At 31.6% G+C, this 19,433-nt stretch overlaps 1 protein-coding gene across 1 annotated transcript in view; it reads left to right on the forward strand.

The window, feature by feature from the left end:
* Window positions 1-19,433, forward strand: part of LOC105340129 (allatotropins) — a 25,437-nt gene continuing 6,004 nt past the window's right edge. Inside the window, exons 1-4 of the mRNA XM_011446026.4 lie at window positions 1-157; window positions 14,833-14,910; window positions 15,072-15,124; window positions 17,819-18,016. Of these exons, the coding sequence (XP_011444328.3) occupies window positions 17,826-18,016 (191 nt within the window). The 5' untranslated portion in view covers window positions 1-157; window positions 14,833-14,910; window positions 15,072-15,124; window positions 17,819-17,825. The remainder of the gene's footprint in view (window positions 158-14,832; window positions 14,911-15,071; window positions 15,125-17,818; window positions 18,017-19,433) is intronic.

Raw genomic sequence — 19,433 nt, forward strand, 5'->3', positions numbered from 1 at the left:
TGGTCAAGGGTCACACTGAGGAGAGAAAGAGAGAGGGGTTTCGGCCAAACGATCAGAGTGATGTTCGAAAACGACGTGTCAAGCCGAGACGCAGCTGTATTTAAAGCACATTATCCAGACATTTTTAGCGAAATTTTTCTGCAACCAAATCTCAAAGGTAAGTTTTTGAACAAAATTACTTTTGTTCTTGAAATTCTTTATAGTCTTTCAATAGTACTTTTGATTCTCGCGAGAGAACCTTTTTTTTCATGAGAAGAAAGTGTTTTTATGAAAGAGAGAGAACATTAATAGATCTTGCGGAGAGATTATTTAGAAACGAAGTCCCATTGGATAAGCGATTAGGAGTTAATCTTAATATTTTTTAACGTTTATTCTTTTTTGGGGGGGATAAGAAGTTTACAGAATAATAAGAACTAACTGTTTTCTAATTGGTCTATAATTTTTCATTATAGATCTAGAGAAACTAGCACATTCGTTAGCAAGTCTTATCTCTTTGAAATTCATTGCCAAGCAGCTATACCTTGACATGCAATGTGTATGTAAATTGTCACAGTTCACGTTGCGGTTTTTTTACCTTCTACATTTGTCTTCAAATCAGCGCAGTGTGACAGCCTCAATTTAATCGGTGGTCAAATTATTCGAGAAGGCGAAATTATTAACTAGCACAAGTTTATCGGCAATTTACAGAAAAAGTTCTAAGCTTACCGGTTAAATGTCGCTTTTACGACTAGCGCGTCTATCAGGTAAAAAAGTTTGTAGATTATGAACAACGGTATTTTGAATAAAAGAACTTCTGAAATAAAATATAAAACAGTATTTGAAAAAAAAATATATTGTAACAATAAATTTTCAAATATAATCATAGTTTTCTTAGGTGGTGAATTTGATAAAAAAAAATTATTTATTTGGAAAATAAGCCATTTTTGGTTCCACAAAAGCGCCCACCGTCTGCTGCATTGTTGATAATTTACTAAATGTATGCAGTCTCACATTTTCATTTTTATATTCAGTATAACTTCATCTGGCATTTTTAATAAATGCTCTTCACACAAGCCATAGTTTTTCTTTATCAAGGTAGCAGCAGAACAGAGCTGCAAATGTGCTTCAGGTTATATTCAACAGTAATAGTAATGTAGGGTTTACCAGGATTTAAGAGCACATAATCGCTCTTATGTCTAATGAATTACTGTGGCCCTCTCATATTCAACTTTTCTTAAAGTAAATCTTGCATAACTCAAACGTAACAAAGGTATAGAACGTAGCTGGTTGTGCATTATGGTTATCACCAATCTTGGCATTTGAAATTCAACCGTCACTTACGACCGCGACAACTCTCTCTCTCTCTCTCTCTCTCTCTCTCTCTCTCTCTCTCCTCTCTCTCTCTCTCTTCAGGCTTTGGCTCAGTGCAGACATTGAATGACCATTGTAAGGTTGCGCAATGCAGACAATGGATGTAAATTCTTGTCATGTCCTTATTTTCCATCGATGAAGGAATTTACAGTCGTCAATGAAGATCTATAATTGAATTTCAAAACTGACAAAGAATAATTTCTAGTTCTACATGTACATTTATAATAACTGATTGATTACGTTAGAAGAAAACATCTGAAAGAAGAGATTGTTCAATCAGTTATGGTTGATGTAACAGAATATGAACTTTGTGGTCGAGGTTTATTTTGTATTGTCAATTGGTTTTGCAAGTTGCAAGTCTCTCTCTCTCTCTCTCTCTCTCTCTCTGTACTACTGTAACCTTTTGACACATTGCAACTACAACTCGACTGAAGTATTTAACCATAAGAGAAGTAGCAGCATCCTTTTATTTATCATAACAAGCACAAGCAAACAATAAACAATAAACATGTATACGACAGACCCAAATTTATATAGTCCCTCAAAGTCTCTGTTGCTATGTATTCTCTCAAAAGATACATGTACAAAAGATACATGTACAATGTACATCAAATGAAGTTAAACATGGTACACGTTTAAATAAAAGCAACTGATAAAATGTTTGTATTTAAAACCAGACATTGCTAAACTAAGAATTCTGGGTTATCAACAAATTAGATCTACAGTGTACTTTATAATTTAAGAAATTATTTCTTAAACCATAAACATATATTTCAGCTAGAAAAGACAAATTCAAAATATTTTAGCTTTAAAATTTTATTGTTTTTCTACATTTATATACAGAGCGCTTCTCATTTGTCCATTGTCCACCCAGGTTAGGTGCAATATTGAGCTTATACCTTGACTCGCCTTACTTAGGTCTCTCAATCAACGTTCGTATAACTAACGTGGGTTCTTTCTGTAACAAAACTGTTTTGAAATTGGAACAGCAACACTATTTTTTAATCCGATTTTTATTTTCTGTGTGCTAACAAATTAGTTGAAATTAATATTGCATGCAATATTTAATTGTGGTGGAATGATCGGGGTTTACCTTTACACGTACTTAGCAGTGACGCCAGTTCTGATATAACTTAATAAATGTATATTTCGAATAATATCCTTTTCACAAAAGTTTCCTTAAATCTGTTTTAAATCTTGTGTTTTAATCCGAAATATAATCAAATAAAACTTCTGAGAAACGAGGCGTTAAAATTTACAAACTGAAAATGACATTTTAATGATCGATGGTATATACGAAATTTTGTTTGAACTGTCAAAACCATTCATTATCGGATTATAGTACATGTCCTTGTACATTTTATGAAAACTACAGATCATATGGAAATTTGCACGAAGTGCATTTATTATAGTACAGTCGGATTAGTTTGATATTGTCTGCAATAGGATTGACGTGTACGAATACGTAAAGTCAAACGGTTAAGCACCGGATGTTCCTAAGAAGAGTTTAATACCGGAACTGCTGTGCATTAGACAATGCACATGTTTATTGAAAATAACTGAATAGAGTATATTACAATAGTTCAATTTCTTGAATGATCCGTAATCTTTGATCACGATGCACGTTCAATTCATTCATATACCAGTATGTAAGACACTCCCAGAACATAGAATTACATAGACAAAGTATTTGTTAAAGCTTGTGCGGCACAGGATCGTTGCACCAAATTACCTCATGAATCTCTCGTTTATTAGTACAAGTTCCCACAGACACACGCGATTACCGTAAACTGTCTGGAGAGTCCATGCCAATTTACACATTTTTTGTCAATTTCTACCGTTCTGCATCTTGTAAACCCCGTTCATCTACAAGTGTATGTGATATCTACAAAGACCAATTATCCAACGGTTCAGCGATATATCTTTAGTGAATGGTTCTTTTCGAAACAGCTTCAGTCTTTTCCCCAATATGGAAGGTGGTATTCGGAGTTCAGATACATTGAGAAATATCGACTTTCTTAATAAGAAAAATCGTTTTTACAAAACAAGGAGATGCGACAAAATTCAGGTTGAACATGATCACATGATTGAGAGCAGAAATTTTATGAAAGCTGTTTTACAACCTTAATAACATTTAAAATTAACTTTTTTGAAATAGAGAATTGTTCATTAAATAAAAAATATTAATATATATTGCATTTTTGTCATTTTTAAAAATATTTTGTATACAGAAATATGACCTAAGTAGCTCTTAGAAGCACACGATTTTACAAAACCAGGAGATGCGACAAAATTCAGGTTGAACATGATCCCATAATTGAGAGCAAAATTTTTATGAAAGCTGTTTTACAACCTTAATAACATTTAAAATTAATTTTTTTGAAATAGAGAATTGTTCATTAAAAAAAAAATTAAGATATATTGCTTTTTTGTCATTTTTAAAAGTATTTTGTACACAGAAATATGACCTAAGTACATGTAGCTCATAGAAGCACAGGATTTTGCTCCATTTATCTTGTTTTCAAATTGTTTATTACGGACACAATGTATCTGTTCCTCAAGCGCTATATTTTCCTTCAACATAGACTCAGTAAAAAAAATAACCAGATAAACCTCTAAGTAAAAAACGATTACGAACATTTTGAAATATAGAGCTTTGTGAGTAAATGCAAAAGTTTTATCGTAACTTGCAAACGAAAATTTAGAAAAGAACTTTTGCTCCTTGGACTTTTTTTTTCAAAACTAAAGCAAATTGGAAAATAATGACTGTGTTTTGAATAATTGTCAATTTATATATATATATTTGTGTTTTTTTTATTTTTTTTTTAAAGGTACGTGTGGCCATAACAGAACTGCAAGTAAACATTACCTGCTTTAGCGGCCCTTATATCAAGTGCATAAAAATGATATATCATTTATGTTATTTGTGTTTTTGCAATCATATAATTTTAGGCGGGGGGGGGGGGGGGGGTGATCTCTTTCATACTGAAAAAAACAAACAACACGCGGAAATGGCTTAATTAATAAAATGTATAAAAAGAGTTATTGCTATAGCTATTAATATTTTTTAACTTGCAAAAATTGACCAGAAAAAAACCCCAAAAACAATAAAAACATTACAGACGTACACAATTTTCGCAAATTCGCAACACCAAAAAACTAAGATATATCCAGTTTGACTGTTTATCATACCGTTTTCTTTAAAAAAAAAATCAGTGATTGTTTATAAACAGCTGATCTCGTAGTTGATATCCTATTGATTGTCAATACAATGCATGATTTGTATCGGAAGGTGTAAACATACTGTTTGCTCAGAGGTTGCTGTCGATGGCATTCCCTAGTAATGGTATACATGTTTTATGATATAAATCAATTCCTCTTCTGCTAAAAATTACCGTTTGTATCATTTGTATAGAAGTTGATTGTCTTTCACCGCATTTTTGAAAGAAAAAAAACTTTTCATGTTTTCCATTTCATATGCCTAAACAGTATTTAGGAATCGAAATGTGATGCATATATAATTATGCTTTCGGTTAATTCATCATCTTTACACACCAGACCGTAGGATCATAACACATTTTTAGATTTTAGTCCAAATTTCAATTAGTCATTAAATTATAATATATCATGAAAAAGACAGTGTACAAATTTTGACTTAAGTCTAAGACTGCTTCATGAATCTGAACCCATATCATAATTTTTGCAAAACACAATGTTACGGGTTTAGTCGATTTTTTAAAACCAAACCCATGTTCATGGAGATAAACGTTGTTACAGAGTGAATATATCGTATTATAAATTTCAAAATCTGTTTACCTTGTTGTTTTCAGACCAAAATTATCCATTATGATTATAATAATATTATAGCTTTGCAATAGAACCTTTCATTCAATGATACATGTGAGGTTTCTTTTTACAAAGTGCTGATATATAAACTACACATATCTATAACACCCAATAACCACCACACAGATAATTAATTTCCTATAGATTTGTAGAAAAGATGCTTATTAATATCAATTTGCTTGAAAGGCGTCATTTTGTCTTGTCATAATTGATCAATTTTCGCCTCTTATTATATGTCTGATTGGTACGAAATACTTGGTATGACATGGCGCATTTATTTCGTCCAATACTTTTACCCGTAATGAACCCACCACATGGATTGCGCATATCTAACCTTTTCTATTGTATTCTATACAATTAACTCACCTTTTCCTTTCTGCAAGAATACAATTGTATTTGTATGTTAATTGAATGTCAACACATGTATGACGGCCTCGCATTTTTAAAAATTCTGTTGAACTATGGGCAAAAGATAAACCTAATTTCAAATAAAAGTTTGATCTGTAAAAATTTAATCTAATACGATATGGATTGATAATTTTATTATTTTAAGAATACTTATATATCGGGCTAATTAAATTTTGTTTTGTTTTAATAAATACTTTTCTGAAGATTCCTTTATTTCTTTATTTTATTTCATTTTTTCATACCAATCTACTAATTATATACCAATAACAAGACCTAAACTTTCATTAAAATGCATGACGTGCATTTGTTAAAAAAAATAGTGGCCCGTTTCTGTCACCCCACTCTTCCTTACCTGAACTTGTTTTGTATATTTATAGATATTCTTTTGTATCTCATTTACACGTACTATTGATATGGTTTGAGATAAAATCAGCAAACAATAAACAATAGTTTTTTAAATTGAATTGTGGATTAAATTTGTGCATTTGCATGTTTTATTCGAAGTGGTCTTGCTTTTTGTAATGCTATATAGTAAAGGCATATTACGAAAAACAAATCAAGATTAAGAATAGGGCGATGCATTTTCAAATGCTTTATAACTCCCATTTTCAGAAAGGAAATACAAATCTCAGTCCCATATTTGAACTAAAATTCAATTCCACGTTGACAATATTGGGTTTTTGGCCAAGATTTGAAAATTACCCATTCCAATTGAACCGTAAAATTGGAGAAAAAAGTAAAAGAAAAAGTTAATCCATGTACTTGATGGCAAAAATTATAAAGACTGTTTCATTTTCAATTATCCAATGCACAAGCTGGCAGAGTCGATCAATGATAAATATTTTTTTATTAAATTTGAGACACGTGACGGAGTACGAGTATCTTAACGATCAAACCTTCACAGAAATTTAATTAGACCCGGGTCCAACTAAGTTCATTATTGGCATTTTCTTATCTATCTTTTATTCTGTTTTGGGTGAAGCTGTATGATTTAAACACTGTTTTATTGGAATGTTTAATCCCAGTTATCTGCAGTGGGACTAGTGGTTTTAGTTTCAAAGGTAGAAAAGAAATATATTGCATGTGATAGTTATTGAGAGCAATTGTCTAGCTGAGGTAAAGTGCAAATTAACCAATACTAGCGGACCAATTACCCTCATGGTTGTTTTATAATTAATTCAACATTGATTTATTTATAAACTTAAATTATTATCTGAAATTAATTCAACGATCTCTTTGTTTGATACATATTTATTTTAACCTAGACAGTCTTTGGTTATGTTCTATAAATACAACCGGTAACGTTATTAATATTTTTAATGGTCCTTATCAATAGGTGTATGGAGTTGTGGATGACACTGAAAGTGGAATCTATAGTGTTAATGTACCTTACAAACATAAATGCTTAATTTTTAAATCAATTGCTAAAAATAACACAAAAATGATTTAACCAAGCAGTATTATTAACCATGAAAATTTCTAGATTTACCTCATTAAATCTCGAGACATTACCAAAGAAACACACTCCTGACGGTCAACTTCTAAGGTACCATCTGCGTCGATAGCTTATTTGACAGAAGGATATTGCTTAAACAAAGATTTTTCTATACTACCTGGTCCTACCCCTAATTTTTGTTTTACAAGTCAGTGTTCGCTCTGCTCCTGCCCCTTTGGACCTTTGATTTTGAACACTGTTTGTTATCTCCACATGCCACATGTAAAAAATCGACTTGATAAATCGAAGAGATATGTTATTGTAAAAGATGTTCCATCGAATTTATCTTTACCAATTCTATGATAGTCTTTTGATGGACAAAAAAACTTTGCTTTGTTTGCATCAAGATCGAATAATTCAACAAGGTGCAATAGTGTTATGGGGGAGGGGGTCTAAGCATCAGTTTTAGAAACGTTTTTTTCTTCAGGGTATTGACTTCTAAAATACGCTTTTTCAGTATTACAGAAGTACATGTACATGAACATGAAGTACAGCTGAAGTACAAATGAAAAATACTGAAATTCTGAATTTGTGGCACATTAGTGTAATTTGTCAAACATGTTCATATCTCAACATGAATAAATTGTTTAAAGTTCAAAGTAATATTTTTTTTTAATATACAGATTTTCCATTAGAACAAACAGGGTACTGTTTTAAAAGGATAATTCGATCTAATTTAATGGAGTCTTGGTAAAAGGCATGTAATCTGATTATGGATAACGCACTTATTAATGAGAGGTATGCTAAATTTTTAACGATAATTTATAGATTCTTCCTTATTGGCGTGCACTGAAGACGTCATAGAAACCTCGGTGTGCTGTTTTTAAACCACCAGAGAATGTTCGTAGTAGATCTGGATGGGATTGCTTATAACATTTCCATGTATTCAGTGTGATTTAATATTAAAACAAACTTTGATCGATGTGATATGTTTCTGTTTTATAGTAGATTCAGAAAAAGCCTTTTGTTTTATCTGTATTCCTGTAAATTTTGAATTTGATGGGTGGCTGTTAAAAAAACAAGACTTGCAACTTGTTGTCAAATTGTAAATTATGTATTTTAACACACACGTAGAATATTAAAGATTTTCAATATGATAATATCACTCAGTCTAACATACAAACTCTCTCTCTCTCTCTCTCTCTCTCTCTCTCTCCAAATAGTCAAGTAGTGATATGAACGTACTTTAAAGTTTGTTATAGAAATTATGCTTTTGGGCACTATCTTTTATTTGATTTAGTATGAATCTTATACTAGGCTATATCTTATAGTTATGGTTTTTCGTACATAGTGATTTCACGATGATGCTTTATTAGTAATCGTTGTTAAATATTGATTTGTAATTTTGAACTTATTTTTTGAATACATTTTATATATCACAGTTATATATGCGTTCTATGCTTGTAGACTATCCATTCGTTAATACAATTACAACAATAAAAATGCTCATTTATGTGCATGTGAATTGGTAAAAGAAAGCAAACCTGTCAATAAATTTTTACCACTTTGGGATTTTAAAAAATGTTTTTTTTAGTTTCATAGCTTTTAAAAGAAATAAGGGAGTATTGTTTAGGAGGAGGATTTTTATGATTCACAAAACATCCCAAAATGTCTGGAAACAGCTGACATTTTAAATATAGCTATAAGAATTTGGATATTTCGTTACTCTTCTTATGTAAGCTGTATATGTTATTTTAAATAAGTATTTTTAATAGGAACTCAATGTTAAAAAATTATTCTATGAAAAGAAAATCAATTATTTTTACCATGTCGGACTAATGAATAACTATTTGAGAATGAATTAGTTAATTTTAACCATTTTCTTCTTTAAATGTTCTTTGGTACCTTTGCTTGCCAAAGTTTTCACACTATTAGAATATTACAAAAAGAATGCTTGAAAATCGCATTGTATTGCGAAACATAATTTACCATATCGAGTATCTAAAAACCTTGCAATAATAGTGGGGGTGGCCGGTACAATTACAAGAAACAATTAAATAGGGAAAAACAAGACCTTGGTATTTAAAGCTGATTGTCTGTATTTCGATTCCAAGGTAGCATGTTTTAGCGCATTATACAGTTGTCGTTTCAACGAATAAATTTCTGAAAACAATTTTAAGATCATAATTGGGAGCACTGCCTTTAGCTTTGGAGTACAATTTAAGTAGTTTGAGCCGTTCAATGGGAAAGCATGTAATCAATTTAATTGCTCCTTCGGAATATTAAACTTGGACTATTAACGTACCCTACAGTTTTAGATTTTTTGGTTTGAACTCATCGATATTGACACGAGGAGCAATAAACAAAATTGAAAGTAATTCGAAACGTTGTGATACTGATCATTAATTCAAACGACCCAAGCAAAACTTTAGGAAAGCGTAAATCATTATTTATTATAGAAACGCAACCAGATCAATTCAAGCCACTTATAATAATGCATATTTTCCTTGACAAATTACTACATAATTATTTTGAGTGAAGTCGTAAAAACAAAGGAAATAGCGGGATCAAAGACCACCAACCGGTTAAGTACGTAGCGCGCCACCTATAATAAGGCAAGAAAAGTGGACGCTAACCTTAATATCGCAATTATGACGTCATTACCGCGAGTTGCGCTGGCGGTGATACATCTGATAGAGTGGTCATATTTTCATTTTGCATTTTTGCTGATGATATCTGATGAAACGATTTTTTTGAGAAAAAAAATACCAACCATAATTATATCTGGAAAAATGAAGAAGAGACGGTCATCTCACAGTTTGTGTAAACAACATTTGATAGTCTCGTGAGAATATTCTTTGATTTTCAATATCGCATTAATAGGATGTGAGAAATTAACACACCTTCAACATTTGTCACGAATGATTAAGTATCACTTCATATTAATTTCTTTTGTAATAGAGGAATTTAAGGCTATCACTCCCATGGATCAAATGATGATGTAAAATTTGGTCTTTAATTTCTGAAATAGTTTTATAATGTTGGTAGTGTCATTTTTGAGGATGAGGAAAAAAACTGACCTAAAATAAAAAAAATAATTTAGGAATTTTTATAAAGGACTATATATGATAAGGGCCTAAAATGGCCCCCTAAAATGAACATCATCCTTTTACTATCATTCTTTGTTTTCTTAATACAGATATGTATGTGATGTGTTTACATAATATTCATTTTGGTTCAAGTGCCCACAATTTAGAAATATGACATTGTAAAGACAACCTTTTCCCGCCTTTTTTGCATTTTTAGCGTATAACAGCTTGTTTTCAAGCAGTTTTTCCTTCCGAAAACATAGAGCGCATTCATGAACAAATAAAATATTTTAATCAGAGATGTATCTAGCCAAGACTAATAAATGACAAAAATTTTTTACTTGTTCAAGCATGCGCTCTATATTTCCCATTCGTAAATATATAAGAAAAATGTCAATTTTTGGCCAATTTTGATTGAATTATAGAAATGGCGTCACTTCTGACGTCATATACTGCCAGTGAGTGCAAATAAATCAAATAAATAGATGAAAAATATATTTTATATCAACTCTTCTAAAAAATTAGTTAACATTTTATTGTACCCGAAACACTTAAAAAATGGCGAATTATGGGGGCCAAATTTAACTCTTATCATATATAGTTCTTTACAGCTCAATAAAACTTCAAATGATGTGAGCAATTACAACTTTCTAGGATTGTTCCCTTAAAACAAACTGCGAGTTTAATATACAATCAAAGTACTGAAAGTATTGAAAAGCGCTAAGTCGGGAAGAAAGTGTTAATATTATATATCGATTGATATGAAAATAAATGTAAAGAATCATATTGTTAGTTATTGAGAAAAATGCACTAACTAATAATTCTGAAATGATGTAGAATTTGGATATGTCTCAGTTATAGAATGCATAATTTTTTTAATGATTAATGCATGTTGTCGTGTTACAGTTAAGACAAAACGCTGATAACTTTGTAAATCAAAGTACTGAAGTACTGAAAGCCGGGCTCTTTTGGTGTGTCTTTATGCATATTGTGTAGTAAAATTTAAAGACTGAAAATCTCTCTCTCTCTCTCTCTCTCTCTCTCTCTCTCTCTCATGCTTTTAATGTCAGCAAAGCATCAGAGAGCGACCAAATTTTGTAAGCGGCTATAAACAAAAAATATGTCTGTCTAGTAGAAGTTAAAACGTTCAACAGTTGCTGCCTTGAATTTTGCAACAAGCATTATATATTCAATCCCCATTTTTTCATCGCGCAGCAAAGTAGTTCATGGAAATTCATGCGCATTGTATGTGTCCAAAATGCATAGTAATGTTTTAAAAACACGTTATTATTATAAGAAAACTAAAAAAGATAGACAATGCATTTGAAATTTAAAAAAACAAAACAAAATGCCAACACTTTTGACAAAACGTGGCTCTTTGTGTAACTATTTGGTATAGCGGAAGCTTTACCTTGACGCTGTTTGTTTTTTTGTTTACTTGTGTTATTTATAGTAACATTGGCGATTTGCCTGCCTATAGCCAGGACTCTGCTTTCGGCAGAGCCCGGCTAAAAATCATAATAAACATGATAAAAGAATTTCGCAATAAATGTAAGTGTATCTTTATTTTGAAGCATAGAATGATTTATCCATTTGACTGTAAAGTCGAAATTTCCAATTTACAATATAACAATCTGCCTTGAAGCATGTTTAAAAATGCTTGATTTTAAAATTTTAGCAATTTCTGGAAATCGAGATCATTTGTTTTTGTTAATTTAATACTGGTAGAACAAATGCATCTGCATGCAGGATAACTTGAAGATAATTAAGTTCTCCCTACTGCATAGTTATGATATTTCCAGAGTACGACTTCTCCATGATACGACTTCTCCAGCATCCGCCAGTAGGTGGCGGTATATAGGAAACGCGAAAACGAAAGTGGAAGTACATTTAGAAATCTGGCGACAAAAAAGCGCTGCAGCTATGCTTAGCGCTTTAAAAATAGGTCCTGTTGTTAAGAGTTTCGTTCCTTTATTTTTGTGAAAATGACATATTATAACAAATATGAAAATCATATTATGTATTTGAAGATATATATATAGATGTGCAGTAATAAATAAAACTACGCCTAATTAAACTTTTAAGTGCTACACACAGAGTTCCATAATTACATTTGTAACATATTCAGTACCGATGGTATTCTTTTCATTTTCTACCATGTCATATATTCTAAGAAGTTATTAAACAAAATCTGATTTGTTACTGTCTTTGAGGTTTACAAAATATACAAACTAAATGACGATATTTATTATAGGAAGTCACAAATAGCAAACTATCCAGTAAGAATCTTAGAATATAAATATCTACTAAATTGTTAATTTTTTATTTATATACAGTGAAATTTAGTGGAAAAAACGAGTATTTAAAAATTTTTACCCATTACATTGTAAAATATTATCTCAAAAACCGTAATTTAAATAATGTTAAAAAAAATTATCAAAAGATAATCATAGCACAGATGAGAGCAAATTCAAAGTATTTTCTTCCTTGGTATTTTATAATGCAACGTATTTTGTTTCCTTTTATAACTGTATCATCGTGAAAACTTAGTATAAATTGTACCAAAGTGTATTTAGATTTAGCCGATGCAGCAATTTAAATGACGTAAGTGTGCCTTTTCATATTAACTATACCGATATTCTTTATGGTAGTTCTGACTTTCATTCGAATTAAATTGCATTTTTTTCAAATGTTCCTTATTATATTAGAGCTTTTAAGCGTTTTGACTCTTTGAATATGTACTGCTTAATCTTATTTAGTTTTTGTTATAATATATTTAGCTATGTTTTAGTACTCTATTTTTACTTACTGTTCTTCTCAAAAGGGCTGGATCATGAAAACTCACTTCTTATCTTTGCATGTCTGTGGGTATGAATAGGGTGGTGGGTTTGTAAAGGAAGGTGTAAATGTTTGAAGCATATATGTTAATTAACAAATCATCTTACAATTAATGTATGAAAAAGATCAAGATTATTATTAAAAAATGAATTATCCCTTGTTATACTATATTCTGAATATAATTTATTCTAACTATTGCTTGACTTTGCATTCTGGAGAGGGTTTAGATAGGCATTTGCCATATCCTTTTGAATTATCAATAAAATATGTTTGATTTAAATTAAATCAATAGAATCGCAAGTGATCAGAGCTGATAGAATTTATCCAATGTCAAACTGTCATATGATATATGGATCAAAACCAACATTTATAGATTATTAAGACATTGAAGACGATTCTTTAATATTAGCAATATGGAGTGGAGATTTTAGCAATTACACATTACGCGTTATGCGACCATATTGAACTTTTTTCTTGTGGATTATTTATAAGGAACAATGTACATTACATAGAATAACTGAATAATTAGTTTGAGTGTAAATATGTATAAAAGAAATGACAGGTAAAGTTATGCATTCCGATCTCCGTTCTGATCAGAAAAAACCATTCAAATTAAAGAGTGGATAAACGATTTAATCATGAATGATTTGTTACCAAGTTATTAATCTTTACTCTCTGATTTCCCCATGAGCACTTTGGTGATCAAAGGGTGAAATGGAAACCAATAAAAGATGATGTCCGGCATCTCTATGACACAAAGCTTTGGAACAGTTAATATGAAAAAAAAACCAGGGCAACTTTATATTGCTTTTGTTCAGTCGTTTGCTGAAACCTGCTTTCGATATTCACTTGTACTGTAAATATCAGCAGGGTTTTACTTGTAAAACTTAGGTAGGAGAAATGAAATTTCCGTTATAATTGTGATATCATAAAAAATTTGGAGAGAGAAAAGCAATAAATTGATTGTTTTCTCCAGAATCGTTTAAGATTATAAACCTCTGTAGCAAAAGGGCTGCAGGGATACTTGAGTAAATATTTATGGTCCTTTTCCAATGAGACAAATTGGCGTTACAATACTGATGAAATATAGCCTAAAGGTCAAAGCGTCACATTCATACCATGGGAAAGTCCCTTTTGAGCGAGGCTTTATAGATTAAACCTCTTAACTTCGAAGATATTATGGAAAATCTACTGTGATATAATTTTACGATATTCCTTGGGTTGCAATTGATAGTAAAATCAAAAGCAAATTAATTGCATGCTTAAAAGATACTCCCTTTTAATAGAAACATTGATTTATTTTATGAATTTACCTTAGCTTAACAGTAGTTTGAAATTGGCTTTTCCTCCTTAATGATAAAGGTTACTTAGAAAAATGCTCCTGCTTACTTTAGATCATCTGGCGTTAAAAAATGCCTCTTTTTCTTTGGCTTTGAAAAGTCTACTACAAAAAGCTCTTATTATAAATGTAGGTGGTATTGGCAATTACCCGCATAAGTAGAACACGAAACCAAACATGGGGAGAGCCCGAATAACAAGGTAAAGCAAATGTACAAGAATCTCCAATACTGCTCGGGAATTAAAAGCAAGTTATCAAAACATCGCATCGCAACACGGAAAGTCCAATTTCTACGGTGAAACGTCAATTGCTCATCTTTTATCTGATTGGATGAACTCACTGAGAGAGTGATCAAATTTCCATTATCCTAGCCCCCTTTTTACCTGTGCAGGTCCTAATATAGAAATTGTTTTCGAATGGAGAGTTTCGATTATTGGTCATGACAAATTTATGTATTAATTATTCAAATGATCTTTGATTCATCTCTATTTCACGTTGTTGCTACTTTTTTGTGTTTTTGTTTCCAGAGTTCTGACTATCAGAGAAAGCAGAGTGTGACGTCACAGATAAACGTGGGAGCTAGACGTTGTGTGGTATAAACCTTGGTACGCTTTGACTCCCAGCATTCTGTCAACTACTCGGGACAAGGGGCTTCTGGGATGGTTTAAATGCTATAAATAGAAAACACACAAATTTGAGTGAAACAGTTTTCTTAAGCTTTTGGAGAGTACTTGTGTTCAACTTTTTTTTTATATTTTTCACAAAGGAAAACGACACTGAAACAGCTATAACAGAAGACTACCTCAATCCCTATATAAGGTAAGTTTGAATTTGAAATTAATTTGATTTCAATTTGTACTCTTCGTCTGGATTAAATCACTAAATTGCGACAGTGTTTATCAAGACCTTATATTAAACATGCATTTTCAAAACGTTTCGGTGTACAATGTATTAGATGTAAGGGATAAATGAAAGGGCAGTAGTTCCCCTTCTCTGCGATTTTTAGCTTATTTCTAGATTTAGCAAGCATTCCTGTGGACCACCCTTTCCATTTATTAAACTCATAAGGTGCATAGAGGGGTTTCTAGATCAGAGAGGGTGACCGATCTAGATTATATTCATTTGTAATATTCTTTAGAATAGAGATTCATTGACGACCAAATACAAAGGCATTATGCATTGTATCTGTATATGCATTGACGAAAAACGGCGATAATGGATCAAAACCTGCTAACGCCGGTAACGCCTGCAATTCAGCACCTTTGTGTCCGCGCTCTATTCTATAAGGGTATCTGTCATTTCACTTGGAACTATCATTTTGGTCATTTGCAAGGTTGGTGGTTTTTTGCTTTCCAAAACGAAACATTTCTGTGCTGTTATGGTCAGTTTAGGTACGATTTATCATGTTCATGGCGTTAGGTTAAAACATGACGAATCCATTTGGCTCCTTTTGAAGAATAAAACATCCGTACTATAGAGATACTAGATTGTATATAGATATTTACTTCTTTCTTAATTGTCTGATAAATATTTCCTATTTCATTTGCGCGGAAAGAGAAACCTAATATTGTTAAAAATTGATAAACTATACCAGCCGGTAATTTTTTTGCTGTGGAGAGTTGATAATTAATTGTGACCTATTGTGATCATTTAACGCTATAGGTCTGAGTAACGTGATATTTTCCCGAATTTAAGTTTTTAAACTGATGCCTCTTCGGAACAGTATAATTTATGTATTAGAAACTTCTCCCAGATAGGAAAAAATAACCATTGGCAACTTTTATTACTGCTATTTTGTTTCGTTTCGTTATACATGTAATTGGTCACTGATATTCATCATAATCTTGAGATCAACAGCATTTAGACTGCGTGTTGTTGAACCTGTAGTTGATAAAGGATCAGGGATGACGTTTCTATAATTGGATATGTTAATGGGTTTTTTTTATACAACCCATTGTATGTAGCGTATGGAAAAGCTATGTTTAAGATTTTAAAATGTGAAGATTGCAATGCAAACAAAATCGAGGCCTTGAAAAAAAAAAAAATAATATTACACTCTGTCTTCACGCCAACTAGTATTGTACAGTGTGATATTATGATAGCGTGATTCATCAGTTTCACGTGGTGAAAAAGTATTAGCCCCAGTGGTATATCGCACACTGTGTTTGTGAAACGCAAAAAAACCATTTACTTATATAAAACAAGAAAGGAAATTCTCAGTTGCTCTATCATTCTTTGAAAATAGCTTTATCAAGGAGGGATGTCTACCTATAGACCAATTGAAGGAGACATTTGAAAACAGCTATTCTTCAATGTATAAAAAAAATATGGTTTTTTTCCATAAACAAAATATATAGACTGTCACGCGTGATGACATAGAACAACTAAATTCAATTCCAGCTATGATATTAGTCCTCGGAAACAAGAGAAATTAGTTACATGTAACTGGATTGAATGCCGTTGATTTGTTAGGGAAGTGTTTTTTGCAATCAGGCAAAGTCGTCAATCAATCAAACTACATGATAACTCTGTCGATTGTCTGGCAAGGTTCGCACCTTCAGAATAAAATATCAACCTCTCCATTGTGTCGTTAGTAGCGCCTGAAGCTTTATTGGTAAAGATCATATTTTATTGCACAATTTATAACCCATTATCTGCTCATCATACAGATTCCTCGTAAACATATAAATGATGGAGATGTTCAATGCTCCAAATGGCGTAAAGCAAGGCCCAACAAAAAAGAGGAGGGAAATATTAAGAATTTTGCAAAATTTCTGTATACCACAATCGATAAAAAGCCAATAATGTCGATATTTGATTTGAAGGGGATTGGCGAATTTCTTTTTCTTTTAAATTAAAATCTTAATTCAGAATTTCAATTAAAATTATGCATTTAGTATGATTTTTTATTCAGAAATTAGTTTGATAAAAAAAATTTAATTCAATTTAACACCATGCAATCAATTCATCAAATACTCACCTTTTGTGTAGTTGTTCTCCATTTACTTGATTCAACAACATTCGTTTAAGTTCCCAATCAAAATATCAAATTTAAACAGACAAGTACATCCTAATTCAAATCGTGTAATGAAATTTCAACATAATACGTAACTAGTACTGAAGAAACGACTCATTTGCATCGCAATGAATATGTTAAAATCGGTACCAATAGCAGCTCATGATAAGTCTGTGACAACACAAGCACAATCAACAAATAAAACTGAATTTTATCATGCGAATTTGATTAATAACAAACAGCATTACAAAACGGTTATTGACGTTCGTTTGACCAACTCCTTAAATTCCAAAAAGTGTTGCTTTCACGGCTTTGCAAAACAATGTAACAATACACAATTTTTTTAAATGCTCAACAAATGCAAATAAAAGGTCAAAAGAAATCTCAAATCCCCTCAAAGACACCCCTCCCCGCCCCCCAAAAATCCGCTTAAGAATGTGAATGTACGTACAACCTTTCTGGGGTGTGTTAAATTTCTCCAGTTTTTTCTTTTGCAGATATATAATGCAGATGGTGAAAGTAGTGCTGGTGACCGTTTTACTGACATTGTGTGTGATAGTGGACTGCTTACCCCACAGTAGCACAAAGATGCGACAGAAGCGGGGCTTTAGACAGAGCATTGTAGATCGAATGGGCCACGGATTTGGAAAGAGAGCAAATACAGATCTATATGACCCCTATCTCACAAAAACACCGTAAGTGAATCAATCACCTCATTATTTTCCTAAATCCTAGCTCGGTGGCTAATAAAATTCTTTGAATTTATTGAGTTAATATCCGATAAAAGGGTTAAAGCAGCATTGCTACATTGTGAACTATTCTATGCCCTCCAATATTAAGGATTTTGAAACGGAGTCGTTTAATGGACATTTATTGAATTAGTAGCATTGAATTGTTAACTAAATGTAAAAACATTGCCATTTGACAAAGAAGTGTCACAAAATGTGGTACGAAAGTTTACAATTTTTAAGTAATTGGTGGTTCGAACATGTTCGATTTTTTTACCGTATTAAAGTTCAAAACATTTAAAACATAAAATCAATAACCTCTTCTTTGTAATTTGATGGCAGAATTATTATTTTCCATCCAAGATGAAAGGTTTCAATGCCATAACAATTTCTGATAACAAAGAAACAATTTTCTTGTTATTAAGAAAATTGTTTCCGATCTCCCAAGTTACGCCAAATCCATATTATCTGGGAAACCATGCTTAAAGGTCCCAATTGCACTTTTTATCCCCCCCAAAATTTTAAAGTGCAACGAGATAATTTGTAGTATATATGACATATTACAAAATTTATTCCATTAATCATCGAAGAAGCATTTAAAATGTCCCGGTTACTGTCTACCATCTTGATAAAGTAACGCTATTAGGGTACGCTCGATTTTATGATTGGTAATGTTTTTACGCAAAATTTAATATTCTAATGAACAATCAAACATGGAACGTTTGATCTATGCTTGTCGGAATTTTTCGTTTTAAATAATTATTAAGATAATGTTCTAAATATAGTCAACAGTCTGATTTTATTGCAGATCCGCATAGATTGATGTTCAATAAAAAGTGACATATTGGGGTATAATTTGCCGGTTCATATTACTTTTTTTTTATAAAACTCTTTTTTCACTGTTCGACGGTTGGTTAGCAATGATTGAATAAGAAATTTGTATATAGGATGCATGCATCTTATGATTAAGCCTGTCGAAAGTTGCATTATCCTTTAAAGCTGATTAACTATATCGTGCGATATTACCGATTTCAAGCTAGTAAAAAGTAAGATGTGGCGGACTTTACGACAGTCACCATTTACTTTGAATAACGTTTATTATAATTTAACTGTAAAAGAAATTATAATTGATTTAGTCTAAATTTAATTAAAGAATTCTCGTTCAGTTAAAAAGCATGGTCACAATTTTGGTCAAAAATTATTTTTTTTGATTTTAATGTTTACAATGCTTCGGCAAAGCATTTAAATAGGCAACCAAAATTTGTTGAGTTATAAGCGAGTTACAGAGCTTACAATTCTTTAGTATGTTAACAAACCTTTTGTTTACATTTTGAATGTTGAAGTGAAAATTCCAGTTTTAGACCTAAGATGAATGTGTTAAACA

The sequence above is a fragment of the Magallana gigas genome, chromosome 2, assembly GCF_963853765.1.
Source record: "Magallana gigas chromosome 2, xbMagGiga1.1, whole genome shotgun sequence".
Lineage (NCBI taxonomy): Eukaryota > Metazoa > Mollusca > Bivalvia > Ostreida > Ostreidae > Magallana > Magallana gigas.